Source organism: Macrotis lagotis, chromosome 1 (genome assembly GCF_037893015.1).
Source record: "Macrotis lagotis isolate mMagLag1 chromosome 1, bilby.v1.9.chrom.fasta, whole genome shotgun sequence".
Lineage (NCBI taxonomy): Eukaryota > Metazoa > Chordata > Mammalia > Peramelemorphia > Peramelidae > Macrotis > Macrotis lagotis.
In genome coordinates this window covers 785,717,057-785,734,737 of record NC_133658.1, presented here as the reverse complement: position 1 = coordinate 785,734,737, position 17,681 = coordinate 785,717,057, and the positions used below count along the sequence as shown (strand labels likewise).

General features: G+C 32.6%; 1 protein-coding gene across 1 annotated transcript in view; it reads right to left on the bottom strand.

Moving 5' to 3' along the window:
• ZC3H12C (zinc finger CCCH-type containing 12C) overlaps nt 1–17,681 on the bottom strand; it is an 84,460-nt gene that overhangs the window by 20,566 nt on the left and 46,213 nt on the right. The window contains exon 2 of the mRNA XM_074214298.1: nt 8,469–9,280. Coding sequence (XP_074070399.1) covers nt 8,469–9,208 — 740 coding nt within the window. The 5' untranslated portion in view covers nt 9,209–9,280. The remainder of the gene's footprint in view (nt 1–8,468; nt 9,281–17,681) is intronic.

Here is a 17,681-nt window from a genome sequence, read left to right as displayed (position 1 = left end):
TATTAAGTGTCTGAGGCCGGATTTGAACTCAGGTACCTCCTGACTCTAGGGCCAGTGCTCTATCCACTGTGCCACCTAGTCACCCCTCTGTACAAAAACAAAAGTAAGTTCAAGAAAACTGAGAGATTCTAAATAATGAGACAAATTCTCTTTTTTTTGGGTAGAAGGACAATAGTGTAGAATAAGAAACATTTAACTATTTAATAAGATGTATAGGAAGATTTTAAAATGGTTTTATGCAATGAAAAAAGTCACTAGGACCCCTAGAAAGAGTCAACTTAGTCACGCTGCAGCTAATAAAATGAACTGAATTCTTGGATATGTAAGGAAACTTTTTATATGTATTGTATGTATTTATATGTATTATATGTATTTTACATGTATATGTATTGGTATATGTATGTATTGCTTATATATGGATATGTATAGAAATGTATATAGATTTACATAGGTTTCTTTTTAAAAAGGCAGTGGCCTTTTTTAAAAATCAAAATAAGTGTTATAATTTATCTTTAAAAAGTGACTGACCTTAAAATGAAACATTCATACAATCTGATTCACTTTTAAAAGCCATATGTTTAAATTATGATTTTTAAACTTTTTAAAAAACCAATGTTTTATTGCAATCAAAGTGAATATGCCATTTTATGCAGTCTCATAGGGGGGCAGGATATAAGTATTTGTTATAAAATCCCTATTAAATATAGCACTTCTATGTTTAGAAAATGAACCAAAACTTTTCAGATATGACTGAAAGAAATACTGATGCAATGAAAATTTCTGACGGCCCAACATATAAATCATATTGGAAGAATTAAATCATGTCAATACTGACTTTATATTTTTGGGTTTTTTGCAAGGCAATAGGGTTAAGTGTCTTGTCCAAAATCACACAGGTAGATAATTATTAAGTGTCTGAGGTCGAATTTGAACTCAGGTCCTCATGACTCCAGGGCCAGTGCTCTATCCACTGCACCACCAATCTACCCCAATCCTGACATTTTTAATAGAAACAAAAGGTAAAAGAAAATTATAGTTAAATGGAATGATAGCACACAATATATCACTGAAAGAGCAAAATAAGGGGAAGCTGAAAGGTGGTTTTGTCAAGTACCCAAAGTATTAGGAAACATCATTTATGAAATATTTGACCATCTCATATAATTGTATACAATGTATACAAGCAAAAAGACCACCATCCAGACAATTAAAAGAGAATGAAGAAGCAGAGAAAATTATACTATTTGATAAGATCTTTCCAAATATAGTCAACAAATACTTTGATATTCTGGGGTGTCACTGAGGAAGGGGACATAGGAAAAAACAATAAGAAATAATAAATATTCAGGGGTATTTGAGAATGGAAAAACTTACAGAAATTTAAACAAAATGAAGTAAGCCAACAATACACTTGACAAACATCTAAACAGCAAAAACTATATAACAAAACTGAAGACTGCAATTATGAAGACTGCAATTATGAAGAATGACCTAGCTTGGTTCAGTATAAAAGATTAAAAAGGCATCTTTCTCCTTTCACTGGAGATGCAGAAGATTATGAGTGGAATGATGTATACATAAAGGCCAAATTAGGTGATTTTGCTGCATTTTTTTATTTATTTTAAATTTTTTATTTTATTTTTTCCCCAATCACATGCAAAGATAGTTTTCAACATTTAACCATTTGCACACTTCTGTTCCACATTTTTCTTATCACCTTTCCTTCTCTCCCCCCTCTCCCTGACAGCACACAATCTAGTAAGTTGTGTATGTACAATTGTGTTTAACATTTCCATTTTAGTCACGTTATGAAAGAGGAATTAGAAGGGGGGGGAAACATGAGAATGAAAGAAAAAACAAAGAAATTTTAAAAACTGAATATAGCATTTTTTGCTCTGCATTTAGAAGATCCATAGGTTCTTTTCTAAATGTGGCTGTGATTTTTCCATAATAGGTCCCTCAGAGATGTCTGATTACTGAACTGTTGAGAGGAGCTGCATCCATTCATCATGGCTAATTCATCTCACAATGTTGCTGCTACAATGTTCTCCTGGTTCTGCTCACTTCACTCTTTGCTTATATTTTTAAAAAAGTCTTTTTTTTTCCAGGCTCAAAGTTTGGAATGGAGATGGTATATAAAACAAAAGCATCAATAAAACCTTTTTTTTTTTAATACAAAGTATTGGCTCTTACAAGAAAATGCTGTATTTCTCTAGGTATTGAAGGTAAATGATTTGAAAACAGTAGCATGAAAAACCTGCCCCCTAAACCCCAGAAGCAGAATCCAACTTTAACATAAATTAAAAGTCAAGAAATAGGCTTAAAAAATGAGCAACAATATCAAAAGAGAACTTGACTATAAAAAGTTTCTAGGGTGATAGGGAAGATCAGAAGTTGACAATTTCAAAATAGCCACATGCAAAAGCTCATAGAAGTATATGAATTGGTCTCAGGCCCCAAAAGAATTCTTGGAAGAGTTCAGAAATGATTTTTAAAATCAAATAAGAGAAGAGGAAAATTGGGAAAATAAATGAGAGTGATTGCAAGAAAATCATGAAAAAAAGAATGGTTTGCAAACAAGGCCCCCTAAAATATTGAAGAATAGAATAAACCACTTAAAAATTAGAAAAGATCAAATGCTAATAACAGAAATATACATTTAAAAGTCCTTAAAAAACAGAATTGGTCAAATAGAAAAGGATGTACAGAGACTTATGAAGAAAATAATTCCTTAAAACTGGAACTGAGCAAGTGGAAATTAATGACACGAAGAAACACTAAAACAAAATCAAAAGAATAAAAAATATGAAAATACAAATTTTTTTTTTCTGGGGGAAAAAACAACTGCCCTATCTAACAGTTCAAAGAGAGATAATTTTAGAATTTTTGGATACTGGAAACCATGATCAAAAAAGAGCCAAGGCAGTATATTTCAGGAAATTATCAAGGAAAAATGTCCTGATATCCTAGAATAGAGAAAATAGAAACTGAAGGAATTCACTGATTACTTTCTGAAAGACAGCCCAAGATGAAAGCTCCCAGGAATGAATTTCAGAGCTTTCAGGTCAAGGTGAAAATATTGCAAGCAGTTAGAAAGAAACAATTCAAATATTGTAGAGTCACAGTCAAAATGAAACAAGATTTAGTAGCTTCTACATTAAAGGATTAGAAAACTTGCAATATTGTATTCCAGACAGCAAAGGAGCTAGAATTACAACAACAAAAAAAACACCTATCAAGCAAAATTAATTCTGATTTTTCACAGGAAAAATGGATTTTTAAAGAAAAAGAAAACTTTTAAGCATTGCTGATGAAAAGAAAATTTGACTTTCAAATATAAAACTCAAGAGAAGTTAAAAATAAATAAAGGAAAGAAAGATCATAAAGGATTCAATAAAGTTAAAACTGTTTATTCCTACATTTGCAATTTCTAGGAACTTTATCATTATTAGGGCAGTTAGGAGTATACATAAACAGGGAATATGTATATGAACTGACTTATGATGGAATGAAAAAGACCGATGTATTGGGAAAAGGGGACAAGAAGTTAGAATGGGGGAAATTATCTCACATAAAAAGCACAAAAGAGCTTATGCAGTGGAAGGGAAGATCAGAGATGGGTAGGTAAGAAATGAATCTTTTTCTTATTGGAAATGGCTCAAAACACACCCCTAGTTGAATATAAAAATCTATCTAACCCTACATGGAAGTCAAGAAGGGAAGGGGATATGAAAAGGAGATAGGGCCAAAGGGAGGGAGGATTTGGGAAGCAAAACATTTCTGAGAAGGGATAGGGTAAAAAGAGAAAGAGAAATATGAACAGGGAGAAAAACAGGATGGAGGGAATTTCATAATTATAATTGAGAATATGAATGGGATGAACTTACTCTAAGGGAGGCAGATAATATAATAGATTATATGATTTAGACATAAAAGGTGACAGTATAAGAAAATTTGAGAACCATGGAATAGTTTACATGTCAGATCTATGGATATGGGTTTATGAACAAGTAACTGCTAGAGTGCATTACAGTATATAGCATGGATAATTTTGATTATAGTAAATGATTTTCACACAATTAAAACCAATGCTGCCAAGATTAGAAGGAAAGGAAAGTAGAAAACAAGGAAAAAACCTTTTATTACAAGTCTCTCAGATAAAGGCCTCATTTCTCAAATATACAGAATCAAATATATAAGAATATATTGTAAGAGCATATTTATACATATACAAGAGAATATTAGTACTCTAATCACAATCATATCAGAACTTTTCACTCAATGGATAAATTGGCAAGGGATAACATCTTCAGTTGAAGAAAATCAAAGCTATCCATGGTCATATAAAAATGTTCTAAATCATTACTGATTAGAGAATTACAAATTAAGAAAAAAATCAGAGGTAACATCTCGTACCTATCAGATTGGCTAATACTACAGAAAAATAAAATGGCAAATGTTGGAGGGGATGTGAAAACTAACACTAATACACTTTTGGTGGGGTTCTGAACTAATCCAAACATTCTGGAAAACAATTTGAAACGATACCTAAAGAATTATAAAATTGTACATACCCTTTGACCCAACAATACTACTATTAAGTCTATATCCCAGAGATTTAAAAAAAGAGGAAAAGGACCTATTTGCATAAAAATACTTATAGCAGCTCTTTCTGTGGTGGTAAAGAATTAGAAATTGAGGGGATAGCCATTACTTGGAGAATAGCTTAACAAGTTCTTGTATGATTGTGATGAAGTACTAATGTACCATTTGGATGCTTTCAGAAAAACCTGCAAAGCTTACATGAACTGAAGCAAAGTGAAACAAGCAGAACCAGAATATACGAATATGCTGTACACAATAACAGCAACTGTGATTACCTGTGAAAACTTAACTATTCTAAGAAATGCAATGATTTAAGATGATTTCAAAGAATTTATGATGAAAAATACTATTGATCCGCAAAGAAAGAATTGAAGGGATCTGAATGCAGATTGATGCATTTTTTCCTTCATTTTCTTATTTGATAGTAGTGGTGGGGTTGGGTGGTCTGTGTTTTTTTTTTTTACACAACATAATTAATATGGCATTATGTTTTACATGACTGCCCAAGTATAACCTATATTAAATTGCTTACCAGCTCAATGAGGGAAGAAGGAAAGAAGCAAGAGAATTTGGAACTCAAAATTTTTTAAAAATTGTTTTTACATGTAATTGGAAAGAAATGAAAAGCAAAAACTTCCAAGAGGTCATAAACTTATAATAAGACTTCTCAGAAACCATTTGCCCAAATATCATGAATATTTTTTTCAAAGAAGAGAACTTGAGGGTGCCGGACATGGCAAATACTGTAAAAAACACAAGACATAATTAGACTATTCCAACAGAAAACAAATGACTAATTACTAATGTGGGAGTTCTAGTAGAATGAATTAATTAGAATAAAGGCCCAAATCAACATTAAATTAAAAAAAAGATAATTATACTGGACAACTATTTGCATGACTTATTCAAATAAATTGCTAACCCTGTAATGTGGAAACAGAAAAGAAAAAGATATGACCTCAATTATAATCATTTTCTATGAGCTTAATCCACGAAAAGTAGTCGTCATAATATAAAAAGATAACTACAAACATTCCATTTTTTTCTGCCAAGTGGAGATAGATGGCAGTCAAGGACGATACTAGTTCAAAATACAAACTTATTTGCAAAAACACAAAGAAGGTTAGTGAAAGATTGTAAACAGTTTTACTACATAAAGCAACAAAAATCAGAAACAGAAACAAATCTCCAGAAATCTTAGTGTAAGACCCAACTGGGCTACACTATCACCAAAACAATCACAAAAGATTGTTAATAGGACAACAAATTTCATAAAAAAATTTATTTTATCAAAAAGCAACTAATTCACTAACTAACTAGTAATGTAACATTGAGACTAACACACTCACTCTTAATGTAGAAGCTGAAATCAAGGAAGACTAGTATTACAGATCAAACATACACCAAGGAAATCTGCTAAAGGCAACACAGTCACTTGGGAATCATTTTACAAAATATCTCATGGAGAAGTAAAATACAAAATATCCCAGAGAATTTCTCCATACAAAAAGACAATGAAAAGAATATCAGAAAATACAGATACATATATTTATTTCTTCATCTTTTATAAGCATTACCTACCCATGTATGTATGTATGTATCCTTAATGAAGATTTGAAGAGAAGAGACAGATTCACCTATGATTCTTTAGAGCTAAGTGTACATTTGATAGAAAGGTGCAAGGGGACTCAAGACACTTTATTTTTTGTCATTATCAGAAAGAAGATGGATTCCATTGAATACAGTCTAAAAGGAATCTCTTGAATTTATTAACCCACCTATAAGATTCCTTGAGAGATATACATGTAGGTATTTTTGTCAGTAATGTAAAGTACAAGAAAAAAAGGAAGGATGGCTTCCTTATGTAAGGGGAGGTCCTCTATATGCAAATGCTAGTGGGTTGATTACATCAATCTTAGATTATTTTGGGGCTTTATATTATAATATTTATGATTAATCATCATAAGATTCCATAGAGGAAAAAAGTAAATGGATGAAAAATGACAATTATTTAGACATGCATATCCAACATGCAGCTGAATAGTCAATCAATTGAATTAATCCATCTGGGACAAGTACTGCAGATGATTTGGACAGAGAACTGAATGGGAAGAAGAGAGTTAGCTACATTGCATTAGGTAAATTGTGTAGTGTTTTTAACTATTTCAAGCTGCTCCCCAGCACAAAAACTTTCTTCTGGTAATGATGCATGGCTATAAATAGTGGAATACTATTTTCCAATAAATCAAAAGGCAATAAATACAGTGACTGACATTGTATAAAATGAGTGAAAGTAAGCTTCAGCACATTTTCAATGAGGATCTACAAGCAAGAGATACTATACAAAGGACCTCTTCAAAAGAGGTTTGATTGTCTATAGAGACTGGTCAGTCATATGCAAGATCATGTGAAAATAGATGGACTTATTTGTTAAAAATAAAAGTAAAGCATGTAGGTTGCGACCTTGAAGGATGAGAGAAGATCCTGGACAGAGTTGCATAGGATGAGATTATATTGATGGGTTGTGATCTATACAAGTGAAAGGAAAATCCATGTTCCTACAATACCCAAAGCTATGTTGAGTATTACAGTTTTGACAAAATATATTTTCTGGTGGTAGAGGGGAAAAACAAATTCATATTTCCTACCTTCTTGGATGTTAAAAATTAGATCAGCTTCCTCTATTAGTTGATGGAGGAGAAAGCATGTTTCTCTTTTACAGTTATTTGAGACGATGTTATTGGATGCAATGTCTATTATTGTGCATCTAATCTTTTTTTCCCTAAACTATCCAAGTCTATTGCTACATCAGAAAAACTGCTATGGATAGTATACACAATTGTTTTGCATCACAATATATGAGCACACGCTGTGGTATGTGCACTTTCAATAATCCAAATAATTACTAAATTGATATAGAATTGGGGTGACCAGTGGCATATGGATGATAGCTAACTCCGAAAATGCATTTCTAATTTAGAATTCCCCAACTAATAGTAGTTCACTGGCTACTAAGCTTCTGCCCATCAGTAACCTTAGGTCAATAAATTTCTTAACTTTTCCTGTCCATTTAAATAAAAATTATATGACAAAATATTTTCACATATGTATGACACTTCTCAATTAACTAGGAACATTTGAACAACTTTACTGTGAAAAGCAAAATCATCTAAAATTAACAATTTGATGAATTAATAAAAATTAAGCCATCAAAATTTTAACAAGCTTTTTCATTGGTGGGTTACCCAGTTAATTTCCCTAGCATAGAATCACTTTTTCCAGTTCCCAAAGATGCTGTTCCTTAACTATAGTTCTTAAAGTTTAGTAAACTAAAAAATAGTTACAACTTTTTCTCACAAAAGGACATATATTTATTTTCCAAGAATTAAGGTTTCCCCAATGGTTATTAACTCTCATACAAAAAAATAGGTAGCTGATTTCATATATTGTATAGCCTCACAAAATTTTCATTTCTAGCATATCAGTGATTAAAACTGCTTTTTTTTTTGGCCAGGCAATGGGGTTAAGTGACTTGTCCAAGGCCACAGAGCTAGGTAATTATTAAGTATCTGAGGCCAGATTTGAACTCAGGTATTACTGACTCCAGGGCTGGTGCTCTATCCACTGCGCCACCTAGCCGTCCCTTTAAAACTGATTCTTAAAAATACACACTAATCTAGGAAAATACGTAAAAAAAAATACGTAAAAACAAATACGTAAAAACAAGTGATAAATTTGATTTGATGTTAGGAACAAAGAAAGGAAAAAGTTCAAATGCTTGTTCTGGATCATGAGGAATAAAGAGAGAATTTAAATCATTTTGCTAGGATTATGATAACATAAGCAGTCACAAAACAAGAAACCATTTTGACAAAATTAGCCAAGAAAGATTTCCTACGTACCTCATTGCCACATTACTGCCATCAATAACTATTGGTCTCAGATTCTCACCATCATCCGTCACAATCTCTTGAAGTGGGGAATCAGACCTCTGAGATTCTAGGGAAGATGTTTCTCTAATTATGCCACTACTAATTGTACTAACAGTTGGATCAGTTTCACTTTTATTTCCAAGTTTGACAAGTTCTCCTAAGATATCATTGATTAAAGCATCAGTACCAAGTTTATTTAGCACAAGCTGAACTTGTTCTTCCGAATAACCTAACTTGAGTGCAAACTCCAGTTTGGCTTGGTATTCCTTCACTACATCAGGGGGCTTCTTTACTTCCTTAGGTGTTATTTGGGTTATCTGTCTCTCCTCTGTTTTTAGATCTTGCAAGATTTCGTTGCATTTAAATATGTGAGGCTCTAAACAGGGAGACCTACATAGTTGTCTATGAGTCTTGGTTAACAAGCATGGCTCTACTGCAACACTACCCAATTGTTCTGAATCATTATCAGAATTCGTGTTTTCTTCTGAGTCACAACTAGAGCTTCCAGTATCTTCAGATATCAATTTTTCTGCATCTTCTTTCCTAGAATTAACTTTATCCATTGTTGGTTTCTCCACCATTGACCAAGGCACAATAGCACTTATGTGTGTGTCAGTACTCTCCACGTAAAGGTGGCCTAGGTCATGCCCCAAGTGATCCTTCAAGCCCATGAAGCTGCTGCATGTATTTGACTCCACTTTGCTATTTTTTCTGTGTTCCTGGAGATAACCTGTCCCGTATTCCTAGGGAAAAAACACAAACAAAACAAATTGAGATTCATATACATAAAAATGCAGTTTAACTTCTATTGAGATAACTGAAAGGTCATTCATATATGTAAAATTTTGTTTTGGGGTAACATTTAGAATATTAGAATAAAAAAAAGTCTTAGGCAACATATTTATTGTGCTTTGGAATTAAGAGAGGGGAAAAATACCTCCCACTTTAATAAAAAGCATTCAGTACAGAAAAGACTAAACACTTTTATTCCTGTCAACTGAAAAAGCATAAATTAAAAGCTGACGATGTACTAGATGCCAGAAAGACAGAGACAAAATAAAATAGTCCCTGCTCTCAGGGAGATTACAGTCTATCAGAACACGAACACACACACACACACACACACACACACACACACACACACACACACACACACAGAGCCTGATGAAGGAAGTCGAATTTCAGTTGAGCCTGGATGGAATCTTTAAGTTTGGAGCAGCTGAGGCAAAGAAGGAGTTTAATTCAGGTATGTCACACAATATACAAAATCACTAAGATGGGAATGCTATGAGTAAAAATAGTAAGGTCCATTTAGCTGAATCGTACAGTGAATGAAGAAGCAATATATGTTAAGGTTGGAAACATAATCTGTGAAAGGTTTTAAAAGTCAAAGGGTTATATTTTATCTTAGAGGTAATAAATTTCTTTGACTTTAAGAAAGAATCACCTGGTGTAAAATGTTCTCCAAATTTAGCTTGGGAGATATATAAAGTCTTTAAGCACCTTTTAATTTTACTAGAATTCAAAGTACATCCTTCACTGGCATGTACTTCGAGGACCAGAACTACTTATAAACCCAGAAGCCCAGGCACACTTAGATATGTGAGTTAACAAAATAGGATTTAATGAAGAAACTATTTATTGACATTGGTAGAGGGAGTATATACACATGACCAGATCCTTAAACTGTAAGGAATAATAATTCATTTAAGATTTACAACCTAGGGGCGGCTAGGTGGTGCAGTGGATAGAGCACTGGCCCTGGAGTCAGGAGTACCTGAGTTCAAATCTGGTCTCAGATACTTAATTGCCTAGCTATGTGGCCTTAGGCAAGCCACTTAACCCCATTGCTTTGCAAAAAACCCAACAAATAAATAAATAAATAAATAAATAAATAAATAAATAGAGAGAGAGATGAGAGAGAGAGAGAGAGAGAGAGAGAGAGAGAGAGAGAGAGAGAGATTGAGATTGAGATTGAGATTGATTTACAACCTAAACAATACCCCAAACCTTGTTTAAGAAGGAAGGGTTGGGCAGCTTGGTGGCAAAGTGGATAGAGCACCAGCCCTGGAGTCAGGAGGACCTGAGTTCAAATTTGGCCTCAGACACTTAATAACTGCCTAGCTGTGTGACCTTGGGCAAGTCACTTAACCCCATTGCCTTAACTAAATAAATTATTTAAAAAAGAAGGAAGGTTAAATTCAACCAACAAAAACAAAATAATCAATGGTTGACCCTATTTGCATTGTTTTTAAGCTCATGAATTTTCCTGATCATTCCCTGACACAAAACGTTAAAGTTTAAACTTTACAGATGAGGAAACTGAGACTCATGAAGATTAAATAATCCATTTTCTCAAAAATTCTAAGTGACAGAGATGAGGTAGAAACTTACATCTTTCCTGACTCCAAATGCACATTTTCTCTATAACAGTGCTCACTCTACTACAGAAAGAATTTAAATATTCCTGCAAAAAACCACATGTTTAGAAATAAATGACCAGAAATTACTTCCTAGATAAATTATATTAGTTGAATATCAACTCCCCATTAGTATTTCATGAAAACTGCAACACAGAAACAAGACAGAATTTAAAATGCTTCACAACACAAAACTATGAAATCTTTTTATCTATTAGTCAGTCAGTCCAGGGAGAAGGAAGGACATGGACAGGAAGACATGGAAAGGTTTCCTGAAGAAAGTAGGATTTGACACAAGTCTTGAAAGAAGAGCATCTGAAACTAATCATGGTCTAAGTTTTAAGATATTTGTATAAATCCATACTACTACTATCTACTTTTCTTCCCAGACCTTAAAGTCTTTGTGTTTACTGAACTCAAGACTATGTTTAATTGCCTCTTTATGCCATATGTTGAAGGTTGAAATCATTAATTGATCTATTTTTTAAAATCTGTATCAAATTGTTTTGAGAATTACTCTTTGAAGTAGTTGAGAGTATTGCTCAGCTCCCTTTCTTCCAACTTTCCCCCCATAATTTTCCTTAAGACTCTTTTTTTTTAGATTTTTCAAGGCAAATGGGGTTAAATTGGCTTGCCCAAGGCCACACAGCTAGTTAATTATTAAGTGTCTGAGGTTGGATTTGAAGCCAGGTACTCCTGACTTCAAGATTGGTGCTCTATCCATTGTGCAACCTGGCCGCTCCTCCTTAAGACTCTTAATCTTGGATTTTATGATTTCCTTCTAATTTTACAAAGTAATCCTTTATTACTTTGACACTGAAAAAGTAAATGAATATATGTAGTATTGTAATTTTTATTATGTTGGTTCAGCCTACCCAAATGAACAAGGAATATTCCCCAATTAAAATGTTCTGTAAGTGATTTTATGTTGCTTCTGTTTAGATCTTGGTAAGTTCCCAAGTATTTTTTAAATTCTGTAATTATTTTAAATGGAATTTCTAATTCCATTTCTTCCTGCTGTTTTTTTTTAAACAGACATAACACATAAATGCGAGTATAATATGGCTCTATGGGTAGGGAAAGAATTTATGAACAAACAGGTTAACACAGGGGGTCATAGAAGACAAAAGGACAATTTGATACATGAAATTCACAAGTTTCTGTACAAACAAAAAAAAACTAAATCAGAAAAATTTTACCCAGCAAATTTATCTGATAAAGGTCTCATTTCCAAGACATATAAGTAACAAATTTACAAAAACAAGAGTCATTCCCCAACTGATAAATGATTTAAATATATGAATAGGTAGCCTTAAGGAAAGAAACTCAAGCTACCTACAGTCACATGAAAAAATGTTTCAAATCACTGATAACTGAAGTAATACAAATTAAAGCAATTCTGAAATTCTTACCTCACATTTATTAGACTGGCAAAGGTGATAAAAAAACGATAAATGCTGGAGGGGCTGTGGGCAAAAAAAAAGATCTGTGTGTGCTGCTAGCTGCTAGTAGAGATTTGAACTGGTCTAACCATATTGGAAAATCATTTGGAATTATTCACAAAAAGTTAAACAGTGCATGCCCCTTGGATTCATACTGCTACTGAGTCAACACCCCAAAGATAAGAAAGAAAAAGAAATGGTCTTAAGTGTACAAAAATACGCATAATGATTGTTTTCACTGGGGAGAACACCCTAGAAACTAAGAAGGTAACCCTTACCCAGAGAATGAGTTAATAAATTATGGCATATAAAGGAATACTATTGTATTCTATATAAGGCATGAGGGATAAAATGGTTTTAAAAATCTATGTAAAGACTTGTAGGAATTGATGTACGATCAATTATGATTTCAGAGGACTGAGAATACTGCCCATGACATAAAAGAAAGATGATAGACAAATATGCAAAAAATGCATTTTTGTATATGACTAATGATGGAATTTGTTTTTCTTGAACTGTGCTTATGTGATTAACAGTGAACAGAGCGGGGAAAATGAATGCTTGGTAAGTGTTTTTTTTTTTTTTTAAAGAAGGAAGAGTCTTTCAGACATTGGAATGGCCGTTAGAAGGCAAGGGTGGGGAAAGAGGTCAGTACAAAAGCATTTTAGTTTCATGTGTGAGAAAGAGTGAGTGAGCCTGTGCAGTTGGATTGCTGAGTACACGAAAAGAATCAAGACTGGAAAGGAGTCAGATTGTGAATAGCTTTAAATGTGAGAGGATTTTATACTTGATTCTGGAGCAAGAAGTCATTGATATTTATTGAGTCTGACATGGTCAGACCTGCTCTTTAGGATAATATTGGTAAATTTAGAGTTCAAGGGCCTGGGTTCAAACCCAGGTCAGGGGATATGAGACCTTGGGCAAATCTCTTACTTTTTGGGGGCTTCAGGCTTCCCAACTATAAAACAAAAAGTGTTACAACTAGATGTTCTTTGAAGTCCCTTCTAGTTTGAACCTTATGATCCTATGATTGAGCCTATGGGCAAGATAAATACCATGTATTCTCTACTTAATTGAATTTTGTAGCAGAAAGATATTGCTCTTTATTGTACTGGAGAAAATTAACCCTTGCAATATTCTCTTATTCTTTCCCCAGGGAATATCTTTTTTGCCTTAAAAGTCAGATGTTTTGTTCTTTTTTTTTTCTTCTGCCTCTTGGAAATTCTATTTCTTCCAATAATCTGTTTTTGAAGTGAAATTACTTTCTTAAGCTTCTCATTGTAGAGCAAGGGGTTCTAGTTCTGCTATTAAGGTAATTATTGTGTGTATATCAGAAGGAAATGAGTGAAACAGTGGGTTTAGATGAAAAATGTCAGCCAAATATGTGTAGGATTTTACAAGATTACAGCTTCATTTGAGATAGTCATAGGATAGTGACTCAAATATTCTCTTAAAGAAAAGCATAGTGTAAAAAATTTTAACATCTCTCATTTAAATAAATTATGTATCATCTTTGCAATTGCCAAATAAATTGATACCTTAATTTTTTTAAAAATCGGTTATCTATGACATCTTTGTGAAGCTTCTGTTTACAAAATATGGGTAAGAGATTATTTGTAAATGTAATGGCTCACACTAACACACAAATGTGGATAAAAAAATGCAATTGTTAGTTTAATGTTAAAATACTTAAATTTGTTTAAGCACAGTTTTTCTATGGTTTTATATAGTTTTGGACTGGAATCTTGTTTTACATGATAACTTGCCATTCTTTAGTTCAAAAGTAATAGTAAACTGTTCCTGATACTTGTTCTGTGTTTAAAATTAATTAGAAGGTGCTCTGTGTGTGTGTGTGTGTGTGTGTGTGTATTCCTATACACACACACACACATGTATATATATATATGTATATATATATATACACACACACATACAGATATCTGACTATGAACATTCATCCACTCAATTTCCTTAATTTAATAGGGAAACATATAAAATAATTTAGATTTGCTGCAAAGAAATTTAAAAGGCAAATCTTTATACTCAGTGATTTATTAACTACTGTAATATACTGATAGCACAGCGCCAGTAACAATTCACAACAGCATCCTAATAAAGGGTTACAGTTAAAAAGGAAAACCTGCCCTGTGGCCTTCACAGAGCTCCCACCACCAAAAGTATCTTAAACAAGAAAAACCCATTGGAAGCTAGGCTGCCTAGCAACTGGTCTCTTGTTGCTAGGATGCACTCCTTTAACATGCCATCATGAATGCTAGCACAGTGAAAGTATAATTTGGTATGAACAAAAGCCTATGAAAGAGACTGGGACTTAAGTGCGTCTGGTTTACCCTCTGAGAACAATGCAGCTGCCAAACCAATCTGGAAGCTCCGACATCATTGTTCTGTAAACCCCACAATCTGCTCTGACTGGAGGAAGTATATTTAATAGGCAACATTTTTTGATCTCCCCAGAAAAGTCTGGGTTGGTACAAGCAGTACTATAGCAGGATACTTCAAGATAAAGTATCTCTGTCCCAATCCATGTGTTATACTGTGAAATGTCCTTGTTGTATTAAACTGGAGTGTTATGTTATGTCAGAGTATGAAAAAAAGTATCAACAAGGCTATTGCAGAGAATACATTTGGTGGCAAGATAATTGTATTATATTAAATTTGTACATTTAAATCAATATATTCCTAAAATTTGCCCAGAGAAAATAACATATTTACCAGTTACTTTAAAAACAATATTTATGAAGAATATCAATAGTGAAATTACAAAATCTGATACAACAAATTAATTCTCCATCTTAAAGATGAAATATTAAGAAATTTAGAATTCTTTTTTCTGAAACATATATTCCTAATATAGAATTTACAATATAATCAAACCCATAGTAATGCATTAATTGTAATATGTGTACTACTACATATGACTTGGGATTTTAATGTAAATATTGTTTAACAAAGTCTGTTAAATCACATTTTTATATAAACATCTCTTCTAAGATAAAATTTCTGGATTTTTATAACTTATTTTATGAACAGAACTTTGTAATCAACAAAATTAAATTTATCTAAAATAATATATAATTTGGAAAACTCACTAATTTTATAGGTCTCCTTTTTCTGTATTCCAAATTATTTAAGCATTATAGAGTAACTCTCAGAGTGCTGCTCAAAGAACAGCATCATAATTTATTAACCTGACCTTGTAATTCTTGTGAGTTTTTAGAGATAGGAAAGAAAAGATAAGTCATTACAATGAACAGGTCATGGATGGAAAATTAGGCCAAATTATTAGGAAAAGGCATTACATATATGTTTTACATCAACTTAAAAAAATTTAATCTAGTTTTTCAGGAAACAGTACTTAAGACAAATGGCAAGAGACTTTTGTTTTCAGGGTCTCCAAACTTTGCTTCCCAGCACTCCATAACGCTTATTGATGTAAACAGTTTCCTCCAAAAAATAGATGCTTTTGAGGAGAATACATTTCTTGAAATCATTCAGAAAGGTGATGTGTAAGTCACTTAAAGTTTACCACCAAACTAAATTTTTATAATCCTAAAGAACCTGTTGCTAATAAAGACTTATAAGCAACACAGTTTTAAAAATAACTAATCATTAGAGACTTTAAGAAGTTTGTTTGATCATGATTCATACTTAAACAATTCATACTTAAACAACTAAAATGAGATATCAATTTAGAAGGGACAAAAGCAGACTAGAAAGAAAGCTGATCAGAAAATAACGAAATTCTTGGTTCTCACAGTGGGGATAAGATAAAGCTTGCAAAATTCTGAAATGGAATACATTTTAGATCTATACAAAATCACTTTATACACTATTAATTACCTTTAAAATAAAGACTAAACAATCATTTTTGTTTGGTAATGTAGAAATATCACCTCCAGCACAATTCCTTTGAGAAGCGTTCATTTTTCAGTTCTCAAATATAAAGCAGGTCTGTGCTTAAATACTGTGTTGGAAACAAACTACACACTTATATATATATATATGTGTGTGCATATGTACATACATGTATCTCAAAAATATATTTTTAACTTAATTTCTAGGGCTCATTTTGACTTTGGTATACTATTGTTCATTAACACCAGAAATGGCTTCTCTATTATCTCTACTACCTCAAGTTAAAAATGTTTAATGAGTTTTTTAAAGTAATTATATTTATATATATGTATTTACATATATGTTAGTAATCACTCTTTTTGTAGAATTCCAATTCTGTCTCAGACATTTACTAGCTGTGTGATTCTAAGTAAATGATTTAACTGCTGTCTCACTCAGTTTCTTAATCTGCTAAATGGTACCTATCTCCCAGGATTATTGTGACAATTCGATGAGTAACACGTATAAAGTGATTTGCAAACATTAATATGCTATATAAATGACAGCTATTATTGGAGGTGTTGTTATTGATTAAATGGTTGAATTAAAGGGGAGAAAGCTATCTTTATAAATTGACCTTTACTAAGAAACTTTTGAAATGTTAACTGAGTGCTTCTGACATATTCAATAGAAGAAAATTTCTTGTATAGCTCTAAAAATCCTTATCAATGAATAAACTACTTTCTAGAAATTGCTCATTAAAATATAATCTGTATAATGACAAATAAAACTACAGTCAAATGATTTTTTGCAAATTTTTCATATTTTAAGTAAAATATGAAACTCCTATATAGACTTGTTAAAACAATAGATTTATTCTAACATAAAGCTTTGCTATAATATTGGGCATTGGTTAGTGACCCAAATGTAATGGTAAAAGGACAATACAAAAAAAAATAATGAATATGTAATAAATACCTACTGCTGTAGTTTCTATGTATTTAATTACCATTGTGTTTCAGTGAGTGCTGTTGTCTGCATCCTTCTACCTAACAAAGGGAGGATGTCCCATTGAACAGATTGGTTAATGCTCTGGGGCAACAGATGTCTACTGGAACTGCAGGAGACCAGCAACTGGTGGCCTGCCCATCTTCTGAAAACTTTCAATAGACTTATGCATATGTTCACACAATAGGGCATGTGGTATAAATGAAACCCCCCTTTTAACCCTTTATGTCCTCTCCCTCCCAAATGATATATGAAAGTCATTTTCCACCCTAGAGAAGGTTCTTGAAGAAATTGGTTCATGGAGAATTACTTTGGAAATTCTTCAATTTTAATAGTTGAACTAATGAAGGGCCCCCCCCTCCAATACACATATGAATACACACTAGAATGATAATGACAAAGTAGTTTTCAAAGTCACCAGA